The sequence below is a fragment of the Lynx rufus genome, unplaced genomic scaffold, assembly GCF_022079265.1.
Source record: "Lynx rufus isolate CCGP_SWC_20201006 ecotype Redwood Valley unplaced genomic scaffold, mLynRuf1.p SCAF_5, whole genome shotgun sequence".
Taxonomy (NCBI): Eukaryota; Metazoa; Chordata; class Mammalia; order Carnivora; family Felidae; genus Lynx; species Lynx rufus.
The window spans coordinates 109,998,403-110,016,738 of record NW_025814867.1 but is presented as its reverse complement, the minus strand read 5'-3'; the positions used below and the strand labels follow the sequence as shown (position 1 = coordinate 110,016,738).

The window sequence follows — 18,336 nt, the reverse complement described above, 5'->3', positions numbered from 1 at the left end:
GTTGTATGGAAACCAATTTGTCAATAAACTTCATATAAAAAAAAAAAATAAATTAGAGACACCTGTTTCAAAAAAAAAAAAAAAATTGTTACTTAATGCCCCACAGTTATCACTATTCAAAAACCCGAGGGGTTGGCTTTGACGCAAATGGAACCACATTACAGGCATCATGAATAAACATCTGAGCCCAGTTAGTCACTGCTTGTCATCATCGAAGGGCAGCCCCTTTTAGCCAAACCCACTTTTCTGCAACAGGGGAATGTGAACCTAATGATACCAGATCACCCTGGTTTTCAAAAGAGGTTAGAAATCTTCATTTTTCTGTAAAAATATCCTAATTGCTAAATATTGGCTTTGTAAAAAAACTGATCCCAAAGCACATGCTTATAGCTGGATCCAGCTGGCTGGTCTCCAGTTTGCAAACATCTGGCTCATATAGAAACTCCTATCTTTACAACATCATTCTCAGTATCATCATCACAGGTCTGTGGTTAGAGAAGCCTGAGATGAACATGATTAGAAGGCATGGAGATTAGTGATGTCATGTTCACAGTGAATCACCATCATCTGCCACTGCATCCTGAATGGACTTCTATGACAGCATCACCTTCTTTGTGTACACATCTGTCACCAGACTGAAAACTTCTTGTAGGCAAGCCCACACCCTTATTCATCTTAGTTTCCCCAGCACTTGGCACATGAAAATCACAAAATAAATATATTGGAATGAATGAGTCAGTGAATGAATAAATAAACACCAAATAATGCAATCTCTAATGTCAATAACCCCTAACTTTCCTTCTCCAACATAGAACTCAGTAAAAAGACTATTTCCAATGACATCACATTTCAAAACTGAGTTGCTCAATAGCTGAGTAGAAGAAATGGCTGCATATATCAGTGGTTAAATGAATTTGGGGGAGACGTTATGAATGTTCATTGAAGGATTAAAGTCAAGAAACAAATATTTTAAAAAGCTGATATGAGACAGAAAAAAGCTCAAGAGAGTAGGAGTAGGGAATGTAGAAGGAGCCCCCCTACTGTGTCTATGGGATAACAAAAGATTCATGTATGCATTGTAACCAGCTAGTCTCTAGTGGTGGTGGTGGTGTCGTTGTATAGTTGTCAGTGATGTTGTTGTTTCAACTACACTGGAAGCCACTTTCTCTTCTACTAGATGCCTCTCTATAGGTGAAGTGGCAAGCGAAGATCTGGAGCAGATAGAGGATCACCTAGGGAAGTTGTGTGGTAAGAACAAAAAGGAAAGTTCATTCCATACTCTTTCTGTGCAAATAGGAATGTTTTCAAACCAGGTTAAAAGGATGCCTGATGTTGAGTCCCTGTCATTTGTCAGCTAGCTGTTATTTTCACTCTTCTTTCTCTTTCTCTTCCACACACACACTATTGTATATGCCTTAAAGTCTAACATTTTTCTTCAATACAGTCCTTGGAGCACAAATCTATACTCTGTCCCTATGTACTTCAATTTATAGTCTTAGCTATAAAAACTATTTCTGAGTAACTTTTAGAGAACAACTCAGTGGGCACTTACAGCTTAATTATTACCAAACAAGTATAAACCATAAATAAGTTTTATACCACATGTGGAGCTTGGCAATTAACCACCGTAGACTTCATTTAACCACTGCAGAAGGCTTAAATTTTCTGAACCAATACTTGGGACTCTGGAGCTGACAACTGTGAATCATGTTCCAAGGATGATTTAAGAAAATGTTTGAAACAGGAACAGCTCAGGAAATTCATGATGCCAAAGTAATCAGGTGAGTGTACAAAGAAGAAAGTTTGAGGGCCTAATTCTAGGCATAAAACATAGAAACATACTTACCAAAATGGATGGTAGGGTTGCCTGAAGACTTGAACTTTGGGTGTTCCAAACTAGGTCTTCAGTTTCAGGAAGTAAAACCCCTCTCACTGAAGAAAGAACAATATAGAAAACATTTTTAGTTGAGACACTATTGTATTTGAGGTTCAGGGACAACTAAAAATAAGTTTAGATTTTATAGTTTAGATCTTGGCACAGCAGATAATGCAGACTTGCTTAGAAAATATCTGTTACTTTATTCAGAGAGTTTACTTATATTGAGAGGGGGAAACTGAAGGACTCCATAAAAATTTGCTTCTTGCTCTTTTTCCTGCTTCTATTCTTACTATGACCTACATCCTCACTTTACACATGCCTTATAGAACGAATAGTGTATGTCCTCCTGTGAGGGATAAGGAATTAATGATTTCTTTAGAGGCTTCCAGCACAAAAGGTAACATCTAAGGAAGGACCACACAGGAATGACCAGACGAGGTCATCATATGCATGTTCCAGACCACCAGTACTAGACATCTCAATGCCAAGACCCCCTGACTCCAAGGAATGTGACTTATAAAGAACACCTGGACCTGTCCTTGTTCTATATGATTCCTGGATGCCTGAGAGGACATGTACACCAGACCACAACCCTCAGTAAAAACCCCAGGCCCCAAAGACAAGACTCTCTCCTTTCCTTTTCCAACTCTCCCAGATACATCATCTATATCTGCATGCCCCCTCTCTCTCTCTCTCTACATTCATATATGTAGATATATATGAAGATATATATATAATATATATATATATCTTCAATAACTCTGCTCACTTCCTGCAGGCTTGCGTTTTATTTCTGTCCTGTGCATAGTCAAGGACCCTCTTGGCTTGTCCTGCAGGACCCTCTCTTGGCTGGTCTCCTCGAACCGAGCCTGCCTGCATCAATATTAACACAATCTATCTGAGTTACAAGACTCCAACATAAAATATTCTTCTCATTATTACATTTAAAACATTCCTATGTAATTTCTTTTTCTTTTTGCAAGCATTATTTACTCTTTTCAAGATTCCTGTGAAGATGTTTTTAAATTGATTTTTTTTCACTTTAATAAAAAAGTTAAGCTGAAATTCCAACTCATTTGGTTGATGCTAACAATGGAGAAAATTATGCAAAATGATTTCCTTTTTGGCAGAAAGGACCTGTGAAAAGTGGGCTAGGACAACAGAGAGTTTATCATTATACCAATATTAAAGAGCAATAGAGGTAAGACAGTAGATTGTATAATTTAATTCAACAAAGGTTTACTGAATCCTTCTAGTTACACAGACTTTGATAAAGCTGAGACTATAAACATTAATAAAGCCAAGTTTCTCCTATGCAAGTATCCCCTATGTCAGAGAGATAAACACAAATTATACACTGAAGTGAGGGCATGTAATACTATGTATGGGATACAAAGAAGAAATTGATTTTGCCTGAAGGGGAGAGGGAATCTATAAAAGCTAAAGAAAAAAAAAAAGGATTGCCACAATTTGATCTGGTGTATGCACCAAAAATGGAAGCAGAATCTCTCTTTATTCACCTGTTACCACTGGCCTGACATAAAGGGATCAGTCAGAAGCCAAAAACCCTATTCGGTTTAAGTATTTCCCAAAACTCTTTTCAACTGTGTTTACAGTTGTCTTCTATGGGTCAAGGATGATATATCTTTAAAAAATGATGACCAAGTTACCTAGAAAGCTGCAGCCATTCAGAACTCTCAGTTGGCATGACAATAGAAATAGATTTTAGGGATGAAATTTTTTTTTTAATTTTTTTTCAACGTTATTTATTTTTGGGACAGAGAGAGAGCATGAACGGGGGAAGGGCAGAGAGAGAGGGAGACACAGAATCGGAAACAGGCTCCAGGCTCTGAGCCATCAGCCCAGAGCCTGACGCGGGGCTCGAACTCACGGACCGCGAGATCGTGACCTGGCTGAAGTCGGACGCTTAACCGACTGCGCCACCCAGGCGCCCCAAGGGATGAAATTTTGTACAACTGAAACATTCATCTAATGAAAGATCAAAGCACCTGAATTAGTTTGTACTGTATATCCTAAAGCTTTTGTTAAATTCTCTTAGAAATTCTCCGTTGGTGAACTCCTTTTTTAGGACATCTTCTAGGAGATATCTCTACTCCCAAGCTCCACATAAAAGGAAGACCTTGCTATGCTGGATTTAGTTTCCTACACAATCTCACTTGGCCTGCTGTATACCTTAATCTTCATGTCATTCTTCCACACTTTCATTATTAACCTTGGTGTTTGTACCTTCTGTTCAGTTTAGGTTCCCATCTCCTTCAGGTCATGACCTCCTAGCGCTATCTTTTTTCTGATCCCAATATCCAGATTCCTGGGAACTTCTGCCTATTGCTGTCCCCATAGGTAGTCTTCAACTAGTCTATACTAGCCTTGCCAAAAGGAATTCAGCAATTTCAGATTATAACAAGCCTCTTCTCTTTTCACTATTTTATCTAGCTCAGGTATTCCAACAAGATAGAATGATGAAAAAGGAGTGTATGAGAAAATAAGCCCAGGGTACCTGCACTGCTCCAAAATGCAAAGGTTCCTTAGTGTTTTAGAACTGATAGCCTAATGTCACTATCATCTACAAAGACAGTTTCTCCACTTTAAAGTCCTGTATAGCCTATATGAAGCCCAAGCTACTTTATGACCCTGACCTAGCACACTGTCATATTAAGGAAACATCATTCTAGCAGACAAAATAATTGAAAAACAATTTAAAGTTTTAGTTCAGCTCTCAAAAAATACCTTACTTAGGAAGAAAGAGTTATACATAGTAAAATTTTATTTAACCTTTTTTCTCTCTTTTCTCTGTCTTGTGTCTGTTTGTGTTTGTTTATTTACACACACACGCACAAACACACACACACACACACACACACACACACACAGAGGCCTAGGTGATAAATGCCTGAAAAGATACAGGATCTTTTCTCCTAAGAAGACGTGGGAATTGAAGAAGGTATAAAATGTATCATTGTTAGTATTGCCTATCATTCATGAATTTTCCTCTTTGGCAGCTGGTACTTCTCCTATGCAATCACTTCAATAAAATATACTCCATGGACATTTTAAAAGCTAACTACTCTTGAGTGAAGAAATCATAAAGAAGGAAACATGAAGTAGCAAGTAATTTAACAGGACACCGTGTCCCTGATGAGTTAAACTGTTGCAATACTAGTTACCAGATTCTTAGCAAATTTAAGTATGAGATTAACTAGGCCACTCTTTAGCCTCTAAATCCAAAGTAGTCAACCTCGCCCTGGTGATCCCAGATCCACCTATCGATTTCAGATCATAACTGGCTCTCTCCAGCTATCTAAATCCAAACTTAGTACTAAATTCTCTGGGATTCTCCCCATCACCCAGTATCAGTTCTTCTTTCACCAAGATCTTCCCTGAACTTTCCTGAGCTACTCTGTATCTTCTGCTCTCTGGCTTTTAAGTCGTCACACCAGTTGATTTGCCTGTGGAGAATTAATGTGTTGGTTGCTCCGGCAGCCCTATAACCTGTTTCAATTCACACTTACAGGTTCTATTTCTGTTTTTCTTATATTTTCCTCCTATTTCCCTAAACTATTTCTACATCTCATGCTCTTCTCTACTTTCTCCTCTCTTTATGGCCTTTTTTTCTACAAGTATTCCTAAGAGCTCCTGACTGGTCTCTCCAAAAGAGCTGTGTCTCATGCAGTCTAGAGAATGCTCAGAACCACACATATTTAAGGAAATCAGTTTTCACCAGAGTATATTGGAAAAGAAGCGAAAGCTATACAAGGACTTTATGATGGATATCAACTCACCATTGATAAGCCGGAGGGAGTCAGGATCTGGATTCAAAGAGGAATTCCCCAACAAAAAATTCTGGTGCAGTGTCTCAGCAATATAATCTCTGAAGTTACTAATTGCATAAACAGCAGTGGGCTTATCATCCAGTCCCACAAGACCATGGTTTTCCACCTTGTTGGAATGAAGGCTAATTAGGTCCCAGGTGGTATTGCTGATGGCCTCACCATTGAAGGTCACTGCATAGTGAACATCTAAACCACTATGGATTAAAAGAGAGAACAGATTAGGCCCTGCTAAGGAAGCACAAAGAAAGGAGCTTTGAACCCATGGAGAACAGATATTACACCTGGGTGTGGGGAGGGGCTCATAAGGCATGGATTCCACCACCATTCACTGCAGACAATGTGACAGGTATTTCACATGCTTTATCTCATTTAATTTTCATAATAACCCTATAAAGTCTTTATTATCTTCAGGTTATTATTGAAGAAACTGAGTTTTAAAGAAGTCAGAAGATTTGCCTAAAATTTTGCAACATGTAAGTCAAGATTCAAACACATATCTGCTTGACTCCAGCACCTGCATTCTGAACTACTATGCTCCACTCTCAGTAGCTTTTATTAAACTATTATGCAAAAAAGTCATTAGGAGCTTTGCTCTAGTCATCACTCTGGCTTCCAGCCGGTCTATGAGATACGGCCATCAGAAGCAGTAGCCATCAAGTCACATCAAGTTCCTTCCACCGGAAAGGAGAACACTACCTTCTTGAAGATAAACCACTCAAGATAGACATGAGATGAAAACAATTTCCCTCCTTCAGACATTCTAATAGGAGGAAAATGACTCCCAAACCAAAGCATACAAATAATTTAAGCACTCCCTCCTCTGAACTTACTTATAAATTATTATATATTCTTTGATTACAGCCTTTATGGTTGTGTAAAAAGATTTTGTTTAAAGTGACTGCCTTTCAGTCTGCCTTTGAGTTTCTATCCCCAGTGTTCAGCATGGTACCTTCAGGGCACCCAGTGCCTACTAAATAAATAGAAATCTAAACTTGTCTGAATATAAAAAGAAAACTACAGTCTAATAAAGGTATACACATATCCAAACAAAAAGTATCAACATAATGAGACTGATCTCATGGATTCTAGAAAAAGAGATTAGTCAACTAATTTATTTCACTATTTAGTGGAAATCTTCTGACCAATGTATTATGGCTTCCTTGTAAAAGTAGATCCTTAGATTGGAGAGAGCCACAAAAAGCTAGCATGGCTTGATGATACTGGCCATTAAGATCATCCAACTTCCTTTCTCTTATTTCAAGCTTGCAAAAAGACCTTTGATTATAACTCCCTACAGATTTTCCTATGGGTAAAGAATGCATGAGCCAGACAATGCAACAACTGGTCACTTGGCAAATCTCTTGCTTTAAATCAATCAATTGGCATCCTAGAGAGTGCATCATATCTTATGATTTGGTAAGCACGAATTGGTCTTAAGAGACCTGTTCTTCCTGGGAGTACAGGCAGTTTTGGACCTGTCCTAGGCCTGCTTCCTGCAGATCCACACCCTGGACTACAGGGGACACGATGAAAGTGACCTCCCTCACCAGTCATACAAATAATCAGGTTTGTAATGATGTTTTTATCTTACTCTGAGTAACTTCCATAATATTTTCTTCCTAGATCTGATAAGCTATCACTTCTAATGGGATGGTTTAAGGTGCTTTCAAGTGGTAACTGAGGATTTTGACATCCTGATGCTCTACAAAGTAGTAAGACAACAGCTTGTTATCTAGAGCTTCCTTCAGTCACTTAATTTTTCATGTCAGAATATGTTGATTTATGGGTAATTCCTGACCCTCTTTTGTAAAGTGTATTTCAGTAAAATACACTAAAATAACCAAATGATGGCACTGAGGTAGAATAAAATAGTAAGAGGGACACCTACTGGTCAGAATTCACCACACAGTATGTGTTCCAAGCATCTAGCATAATGCTTGACTCATAGTAGTTCAATAAATACTTTTGAAAATTATGAAAGAACAAATGGTCAATTTTATTCACTAATGCAGGCAGATAAGACAACTAATTTGTGCCACTTAAATAACAGTATGATATTCCTGACTTGATCCAAAGAATTTTAGTCTCTACATTTTTCACATTAAAGAGCATGCATTATCTTCATACATCTCTGTCTTCTGAGTAATCATTTTAGAGATATTACTTCACAGCCACAACCATACCCCTGAGGATATGCATGCTCTTCCCAAACTCTATGGGATGGACCATGACTACATCTCCAGAAAGGTGAGGTTCTTGGGGTCTCTGCAAAACCAATTTCATGTTAAGACAGAAACCAGTGATAAGGGAAAAAATGGAGGAAAAAAACTGATTTCATTCCTATGCTATGCAGAAAACCAGACAAGGAGAATCAACTTTCACTGGGAGTCTACCATGTGCCTTGCATGACTTTTAAATATCACACGGAGAAGATCAAGAGAAATGTTCTTGGATCAAGAAATCTGTGTAGTCTGGATTAGATTACAGGTTTTACTCTTTATTGACAAAATATAATTTGTCTCCCAAAATTTGCCTTGGATATCTAAAAATAATACTTCCGTTACAGTCTACATTATCTAGTGAGGACAAATTCATTAAAGAAGATAAAGTGCCTCAGAGATATGCTACAATTCTTTACCATGGTTTTGTACTAGAAAAAGAACTCAAAGAAATGCTTAAGGAATCAGGAAACCTTCTATCTCAAAGCTGAGACTGTCATTATGAGCCAAAACAGACTGAGTTCTGACATGGTAAATGTAGTAAAGAGACATCTTAGGATGAAGGACAGAATAAAAGAAAGCCCAGAGGCCAAGGAAGTACATAAGAGGCAGCAAGCACATTGGAAGACAAAACATGATCTGACTGAAGAAAGCAGGGCTGGTTCTCCACACTCAGCACCTCTGAGTTAATCAGCCACCACTGTATCATCATCTTTCATCTTCTGAACTAGACTGAAACAGCTGCTATATAGAGAAAGGTTCTCCAGAAACACCAATCATGTGGAGGTGAAATTTACCCTTTCTTACTCTCTTACCTCAAATGCCCTGATTGGCTGTTTAACATGCACAGATTTTAAAGAGACAAAATAAAAATATTACCTCTCATTAACATCCACCAAAATAAACATATTTCAGAGAAACTCAGACATCTTTTATAAAATTTCTTCTATTACAAAGAAGGAACACACTTACAAAGCCTGGAGCTGAAATTTTGAAGTATACCAAGCAGATATATTATTGATTCACTTCAAATGAGTAACCTACTAACTTAAAATAATATGTGAACCTTGAGACAGGTACAAAGCAAATAGAAAATTTCGTATGCATATAAATGCTTATGGAATAAGAGAAAGAGAGAGGTTATATATTATATAAATGGACTATTTCTGTGCCACACATTCATTTATACACAGGTCAGGACACAAGTATACCAAAAAGTTATGAATAAATTCCATCAACTGGCTAATATCTGACAATACCGAACAATTTTGGAAACTCTACCTAGATTAACAATTCTATCATAAAATCTAATGGCTTCATATTGTTATCTGTGTCCCTATAGAGGACATAGCACTCAGTAACTGGATACCATTCTTTTGGTCATAGGATTAACATGAGAGTTTGGGTTGTTTTCATATTCTAATCATGCCAAGAGGGCAACAATCAAACAATCAAGCCCTCTGGTTGAGAACTGGCCATCAACACATTACCTATAATATATACACACAAAACAGTTTACACATACTAACAGTATAGAAATCAAAATTCTGATTACCTTGGTCAAAATATCTGATACCTCCTAGTCATATAACTTATGGCAAATCAGTTTGTCTGCCTTGGCCAAAATATCCCCACCTCCAGAAGGAGAATAAATAATAGTTCTCATTTTCACTATCTCACAGGGATATTGAGAAAATAAAATGAAAAAAAAAAAGAGGCAGTACTTCGACATATCTCTAAAAGTGGTTTTCATTTGATTGTGTATTCCTAGAGGATATAAACCAAGAGTTATCATTTTTGTAGGCACGGGAATTGTCGAATTTCTAGGTACTTACTAAACACTTGTTTAAATAATATAAATGAAAATGAGGACGTCAGGAGGAGTTAAGATGGTGGAGAAGTAGGGGGACTGGGATTTCCCTTGTCCCTCAAACACAGCTGTATTGAGGTCAGAACACTTAGAATAACCAGGAATACAGTCTGCAGAGTGACAGAGAAGTCTCCACAGGTGGAGACAGACAGCTTGGTGAGACACAGGTGGATGTTTACAAATTGGTAGAGATAAAGCGCTGGGCCCCATAGGCACAGAGAGGAGGGGAACCCTTCCGTGGAGAGACAAAAGGAAGAGAAATAGAGGCTGTGAAAGTGTGGTATTATATTTGGAAAAGAGAAACAGCTCTCTGAACCACAGACTGGGGAAGAAGAAATCAGGAGTTTGTACTTTGCAGTTTCTACTTTGCAAATAGCCTTAGGATTTGAAGATCGGAGTTTTCAGGGGTGCCAGACTTTCTCCAGACTGGAGTCCATGCCCTGTGCACGCACCTGGTGGGGAGGGACCCAGCCCAGGGTACGGAATTGACTTCAGGGGTGCACTGGGAGACCACAGTCCTTCCCTAGAGTACTGTGGGAAAAAGGTTTAATGCTCCCCACCCCCAACCCCCCCACACCGCAAAGACAAAAGACCCTGCAGGCACCAGCCAGAGGCCCTTTGTGGACTGGGTGGAGTGGTGCTACCCCAGAAACAGGTCTAAGCAGTGAGGGATCCTTTCAGACATCGGGTTTTGAATCCCAGCCAAGCACTTAGAAGGTGTGGAAGACTGTGGAGCAGGACAAACAGCATGATTTGAGATACCCAGTGCCAAGAGGAGAGATTGAGGAGTTGCCATTTTTCTCCCCATCACCTACACATGGGCTTCAGGAACAGCACAGCACCCCCAGTGGAGGCAAAACACACTTACACCAAACCCTGTCCCTCCGTGCCTGGTGACTGCATGTCTACTAGAGCAGAACTGACACTGAGTGAACCAGCAGGCATCTCCTCCAGACCAGCACAGTCACTGGTCTCAGGCACCAACAGACAAGTAGTGTTTTTGTCTGTTAGGCTGGGGTGTTTTTTTTTAATGTTTTTTTCTTTTTCTCTTTTCTTTCCTTCTCTTTCCCCCCTTTTTCCCCCTTCTACCCTCTTTTTTTTTTTTTCTTCCCTTTGGAATCAAGCTCGTAGTTTCTGATTGGATTTTTGGTCAATTCATCTCTCTCTCTCTCTTTATATATATATATATATATATATATATATATGTATATATACATATATACATATATATACATATATATATGTATATATATGTATATATATGTATATATACATGTATATATATATATTTCTTTCTTTCCTTTTCTGTTCTGGTTGTCTGTTTAATCGGGCATTTTTACTCTATTCCTTTTATACCTTTTCTGTATCTCCTTCTTCTTTATTTTCCTCTCTCTCTCTCTCTCTGAATTAAACCTTATAGTTTCTTTGATTCTCTGCCTGGTATTTTTTTTTCACTCCTTTCATTTCTTTCTTTGTTTGAGATAAATTTCCCCCCACACCTTTTTCCTTTTTTCCAGGATTACTTCATATGGGATAAGGTTCCCCCCCACACACACACCTTTTTCACTTTTTCCAGGGTTATTTCAACACACAAATCAACAATCCACCACTATGTGCAGTGGGATAGAAAGCCAAAGACTCAACAACAGAGTGCATGCAACACACTCCAAAAACACTGCCTAGAGTACCAGGTCCTGGACAGTGTATAACGCTTTTTAATATACTAGTATTCACAGGTATAGGACACATAACAAGCTATTAAAACATGTAAAAGACAGACACCTAGTCAAAATGAGGAAATGGAAGAATTCTCAAAAAAAAAAAAAATTCCAGGAAGAAATGACAGCCAGAGAATCGCTCAAAACAGATGTAAACAACATATCTGAATAAGAATTTAGAGTAACAGTCATAGGATAGTAGCTGGGTTTGAAAAAAAAAAAAAACATAGAAGACAACAGAGAATCCATTGCTGCAGAGATCAAAGACCTAAGAAATAGCCACAATGAATTAAAAAATGCTGCCATTGAGATAGAAAATAAACTAGATGCAGTGACAGCAAGGATGGAAGAAGCAGAGAAGAGAATAGGTGAAACAAAAGATAAAATTTTGGAAAATGATGAAGCTGAAAACAGAGGGACAGGAAATTACTAGACCATGAGGGGAGAATTAGAGACCTTAGTGATTCAATGAAACAAAATAATATACATTTCATAGGAGTTCCAGAAGAAGAAGAGAGAGAGAAAGGGGCAGAAGGTTTATTTGAACAAATTATACATGAGGACTTGCCTAATCTGGGGAAGGAAACAGACATCCAAGTCCAGGAGGCTGAAAGAACCCCCTTCATAATCAACAACAGGTCAACACCATAACATATCATAGTGAAATTGGCAAAATACATAGATAAAGAGAGAATTCTGAAAGCATCTAGGGACTAAAGGTCCTTAACCTTTAAGGGAAGACATAAGTTTAGTAGCAGACCTGTCCATTGAAACTTGGCAGGCCAGAAGAGAATGGCAGGAAATATTCAATGTGCTGAATAGGTAAAGTGTGCAGCCAAGAATCCTTTATCCCGCAAGGCTGTCATTCAGAATAGAAGGAGAGATAAAGATCTTCCCAAACAAAACTGAAGGACCTCATGACCACTAAACCAGCCCTGCAGGAGATCCTAAGGGGGACTCTGTGAGTGGAAAGCAGCAAAGACTACAAAGGACCCAAGACATCACTGCAAGCACGAAACGTACATATAACACAATAATTCTAAATGAGGAAGTCAGAATGCTCTTTTCAAATATTAAATATTACAATGAAGGAGTATTACTGTATGTCTAAACATGTTCATAATTAACCTATAAATTTGCTTCATAAACTTTCTATTATACTTATCAATATTGCAAGAGAAAATTAGTTGTTTTTTTTTTTTAAATTTTTTTTTTCAACGTTTATTTATTTTGGGACAGAGAGAGACAGAGCATGAACGGGCGAGGGGCAGAGAGAGAGGGAGACACAGAATTGGAAACAGGCTCCAGGCTCTGAGCCATCAGCCCAGAGCCCGACGCGGGGCTCGAACTCACAGACTGCAAGATCGTGACCTGGCTGAAGTCGGACGCTTAACCGACTGCGCCACCCAGGCGCCCCGAAAATTAGTGTTTTTAATGTTTATTTATTTTTGATAGAGAAGGCAGGAACAGGGGAGATGCAGACAGAAACAGGGACAGAGGATCCAAAGTGGGCTCTGCACTGAAAGCAGAGAGCCAGATACAGCGCTTGAACTTATGAACTGTGAAACCATGACCTGAGCCAAAGTTAGCCACTCAACCGACTGAACCACCCAGGCACCCTGAGAAAATGAGTTTTAAATAAATTTGCGCCCAAAGGCAAAAAAAAAAAATGACAAGCCAACTACCACAAAGAGTATTGACTATGTTTTTATATTATGCTTTTTCTAAGAAATTCTAGAGTGGATTTTGTTTTGCAAATGAACTATTGTAGAGATGATCTTTCTCCCATTCATTTGCCACTTAAAGTGACACTTGATTATGTTACTGAATGACAGTATACTTGAAAGTGCTTACATTAATGGCAGTTTTTATTCCTATTTTAATTAAGTATAGCTCAACATTTAAAGCACTTGAGAGTCAACAGTGTATGGAGGGTTATATAAACTATATCCTGCGAGCTAAATCCAGCCCAGTGTCCATGAGTTAATGAATTTTCTTTTTTAAATAGTTTAAAATAATCAAAGCAAGAATATTTTGTGACATGTGAAAATCATGTGAACTTCAGATTTCAGTTTCCATAAACTAAGTTTTACTGGAATATAGGCACACTCATTCATTGTCAGTATATTATCGATATCTACATTCATCTGATGGCTGAGTTAAGTAGTTGCAACAGAGAACATATAGCCTGAAAAGCTTAAAATATTTACTACCTGACCCTTAAGTGAAAAAGTTTGCCAACCTCTGATCTGTAAGGAGATGGAAACTGATACTGACACTAATATTGGAATATTGGACACTAATATTGGAAGTTATTCCACACTGAAAATACAACATACCATATTTTCTAAACTGCCTTTCAACCAGTGAACAGTATAAAAAGTGCCAAAAAGTACTCTACCTGCCATTTTCCTTGGGGGACCTGAAAATAAAAATTCAAAGTGTTAAGGAGAGTTTGAGACAGTTATAATTGTCACATCATTCATCAAAGTGCAAGTTCTTAATATATTTCCTCTAAAATGTTTCCTTAAATCAAAATGCTTATATAGTATCAGATGCTGACAAATGTCTGTAGATTGAAGGAAGTGAACAAAGGCAGGGAGAAGATTCTATTTTAAAAATAATAATATTTACTGTCTTTAAACTTACTTTTTAAACCACTCTTATAAGGTTTTCTCTTTCTAAATAAGCATTTTTTTTTAGTAGATCAGCAGAGGACTCCAGTTGTTGGCATTAACAAAATTAGGAAACTTTTTTTTGGTAGATAATGAGTTTTGTAGTTTAAAATCAATGAAAAGAAAATAAGGTGTTATACAGAAAAGGGTTTAAGGGATTGGGAAAGGTCAGGACTGACTAAACTACAGGATATTGCATAGCCTTTAAAATTCATTAATTTTATGTAACAGACACTTAACAGAACTTCCCATGTGGCAGAAAACTGTGCTAAGTGTTTTACAAAAATTAATTCATTTAATCCTCATTAATATTATTAAGAGCCATTAGAATCCCCATTTTACAGGTAAAGAAACTGAGGAACAAAGAAGCTACATAATTTACCCAAAGTATTTCTAAAGTTTTTTTAATAAAGCAGAATTAATAGTAAATTATCTTTTTTATACAAATATGACATTAAAACTTGGTAATTTATCTAAAATCATCTGGCCAGGAGTGCCAAAAGCAGGATTTGAACCCAGGGAAGTTGGCTGCAAGGTCATGTTGCCTTTTAGGTCACATGAGAGGGGTCTTCAAAGACCTCACATCCTTAGGTTCTCACAGAGGCTTTGGTCACAACTGGAGGAAGTATTCTGTGAAAAGTGAGAAGGCTGAACTGGGGAGACTGGTCATGGCCCTCTCCCTTGCACAGACAACTACCTGAGTATCTTTGGGTAAATTACTGAAATTTCCTGTGCTCTGGAGTGCTTATTAGAAACAATGAAGAGTAATAATAACTATCTCATAGCATGGCTATTGGGAATAAATGAGTTAATATAGATATGAAGCCTGGCACACTGTAAATGCCACGTACATGCTTGCTGTTATTGCTAGTAAACACAGAAGTCGTGACAAGAGAGGGTGCCAAGTTTAAGATGTTGGCACTATTAATTATGCTGTGAGGTTACACAGTACCCCTACTCATGCTCCCCTACATCCAAGAGCTGGGCCACAACTATCCTCCAAATGCCCCAAACCCTAAGAATACTGAGTCTAGCATGGGGGATAAGAGAAAGAGCTAAAAAGGTATTACATTGAAATAAAGAGTGCTACTGAACATGTACATTTTTAGAGTCTGCTTACCTAAAGTCAAGTACACGGATGTCCTTATAGCCTGGTAACCCAGTAAATGCATTTTCAACCTGTTAAAAATAAAAATAAAATTTTTAGCTATGTAGAAATGTGAAAAGGTACATATAAAATACTGCTTTAAGAGCTGACTATAAAGTGCACTGTTTATAAGTGGTGGAAGCTTGTACATGTATACAGATACATAGTGGACAGAATGTTACGTAAGAAAACTATAATAATTAACCTTGTTAGAAAATAGTTTTTAACACAACACTGCCACATTTTTCTTTCACATTAAGGTTTTGATATGCTTTAATATTAATTTCTTTCCAAACTGTGAAAAGCAACTTCTTGTTGGCAAAACACTGCTTTTTCCCTTGTGGGATGAAATGTAGATAACAGCATTAGTTTCCCCCCCAAAAAAGCTACAATAGCATTTTTAAAGGTAATTGTTTGGATTAGAAATCTGGTGCAGCATACACACTCATAAACAGTGAAGTATTCGTTTTCTTTCAGTGTAAAGTTTCTGAAGGCATCTGTTGCCTGTTCCTACAACACGAGGGAATTGTGAACACAATCAAAATTAGAAAATAGTCCACAAGCTGAAGCTCAGTCCCCAGAAGAGAGGCCCTATTGATTGGGTGTCATGATGTAGGTTACGAAGCAGTGACCAGGTAACTTAATTGGTCAAAAGCTCAACTTATGAGCATCACATTGACAGGAAGCAAGTAGATATTTAAGATCCAGCCGTGTAAATCAATATAAGCTTAGTGAATAGAGGGTTGGAAAGAATGCTAACTGAACTAAAAATCTAAAAATAGGTCATGCATAAATATGTATTTTAACAACATCGAGCATTTAACCCAGATTTCAGAAGGTGACACTCTTACCAGAAAAGTCACAATGGAACCAACACCAGAACAAAGGAAGGAAGTTATTAATGGATTCTGGAGACATCTCTCTCTGGGCATTTGCTTTTAAAGCCAAGTCTTGATAAAATTGGGAGAATGGGATTTTTAAGAAAACCATGGTTCACCGAAGACCTTAACACCTTAAGGATAAAGAATCCAAACCCATGTAACTCTTTGGCTATCATAATTTGCCTTGTTTTATTCTCTTAGAGGAAAGACAGAAGTGCCATAATTCTTGTGGGATAAAAGTAGAGATGGAATCCGCAGGATAGGAATTTGAAAATGAGTCAGTCTCAAATGTTTCTGCTGGCAAAGTAAGTGCCTTATTTTATAGAACTAATCCTGCCCTGCCCACCAACCATATCAGTTTTCATAAGATTAAAATGAATGCACCTGAAAGTACTCCGTTAACTGAAAAATGCAATACAACTGTATGTTATTATTATCGCTAGGCCCATCTCATTTGGGGCTTTGCCATCTCTTGAGTCTAACCACATACAGGTATTCTAATTCATCACATCTGGTTAGCTACCATACAGGTGTCCAGTTGAATCACTGCACTTTATTAACATCAAGATTAATAATGGGTACAGCCTACTGAATGACTTCTATGTGCCTGGTGCTTTGCAAAAGCACTTCTAATCCTTGCAATAATGCCAAGAGATACCTATTTTCCCAGTTTTATAGATGAGAAAACGGAGATATCAACTAACTTACCCAGGGCCGTGCATTAGGTTATGTGACTAAATCAGAATTTATTCAACCCAAAATCTTTCTAACACCAAAGCCCGTATTCTTCCCAATGCATTTCATGCTTTCTCCTCTTCTTCTTCTCCCTGCTTCATGATAAGGATGTTACAGAATTGGGACCAGGACTGGGAAAACCGTGAAGCTCACTTTAACTTCTCAGCTGAATTAAAATTAAGGGGAATGTACATGGTATAAAGGAAGGAACACTTTGAAGGGAAGGAGGAGACCTGATTTTCTCTTCTACTCCTAGAGGTTGAAATGACCATGAACAATTTACTCAGCCTCCTGAGCCTCATGTGTAAAATGGAGATGTTTACTCTCATGGTTGCTGTTAGCCAACAGACCAAGCAGCTTGCAGAACATAAGGCACAATGCAAGGACACTGTGTTGATGCTGTGGCTCTCTTCAGGTATCTATGCTCCCAAGCCTATTGTGCTGACCTTTTTCTCTCTGATGTCATACTTGGTGTCATCCCACGCTTATCTTACTCTTCTCATTTAAAAAAAGCAATTGCTCCTGAACCTCAATCCTCTTTAAGCAGGCTTTCTTTTTCCTTGTATGTCTTCCCGTGTTATTACCCAGGAAATAGTATTAAAGGAGCAATCCCTGTGACTGTGTCCTAAAGGGAGAGAGCTAGAGGGGCCCCCTCAATTTGCAGTAAACACAGTGGCAGAACCTTTCAGACACACAACCTCTGACTCTGCTGTTTTACACAAAGAAGTGGCTGGTGGTAGACATTTCATTGCAGGTAAGGGGATGGGGCTATACAGATTGGCCAGGGAAGAAACCATTTCATGGTAGGCCTAGACCATTCATCACCCCCCAGATCACCTCAAACCAAGAGCTATCTACCTCATAAAGTCTCTGTTGGAGATGTTTTTCAAAATGTTTATTAGACTTCCTATAAATATTCAGTCATACAGTGCAAATGTTTATCTAAACACTCAGGCTTCTTAAGGTTCTTTACTCCAAGAGCAGAGAGAACCAGAGAGCTGATCCAAGACACTATCTGATGCCAGGTGGCCACTAGCCTGACTGACATTTCTTCCACATACCATACAGCCTTGCAACTTGGCCACACAGCTAGGAAAATTAATTGTCTGGCTTACACTCTCCATGTCTGATGGCTACAATGATGCTGTTTGGCTGAGAGATGCATATTTCTTTTTCTCATCTAGACACAGTGTCTAGGGAAGGAAATGAGTCCAAGGTAATGGAATTGGAAAACTTGGGCAAGGAGAGCCCCATCAAGAGGGAATGGAAAAGAAATAAACAGGAAGGAATGATGTGCCCTGTCAATGGACAGAGAGGGGAGATGGGCACTGAATGCCTCACCACACAAGAGAAAATCTATA

General features: G+C 38.2%; 1 protein-coding gene across 1 annotated transcript in view; it reads right to left on the bottom strand.

Annotated features, from left to right (window-relative positions):
- The window catches only part of IMPG2 (interphotoreceptor matrix proteoglycan 2), an 88,157-nt gene that overhangs the window by 37,007 nt on the left and 32,814 nt on the right, over positions 1-18,336 (bottom strand). Inside the window, exons 8-11 of the mRNA XM_047099743.1 lie at positions 15,333-15,391; positions 13,939-13,959; positions 5,680-5,924; positions 1,847-1,932 (exon numbers count right to left, since the gene is read on the bottom strand). Coding sequence (XP_046955699.1) covers positions 1,847-1,932; positions 5,680-5,924; positions 13,939-13,959; positions 15,333-15,391 — 411 coding nt within the window. The remainder of the gene's footprint in view (positions 1-1,846; positions 1,933-5,679; positions 5,925-13,938; positions 13,960-15,332; positions 15,392-18,336) is intronic.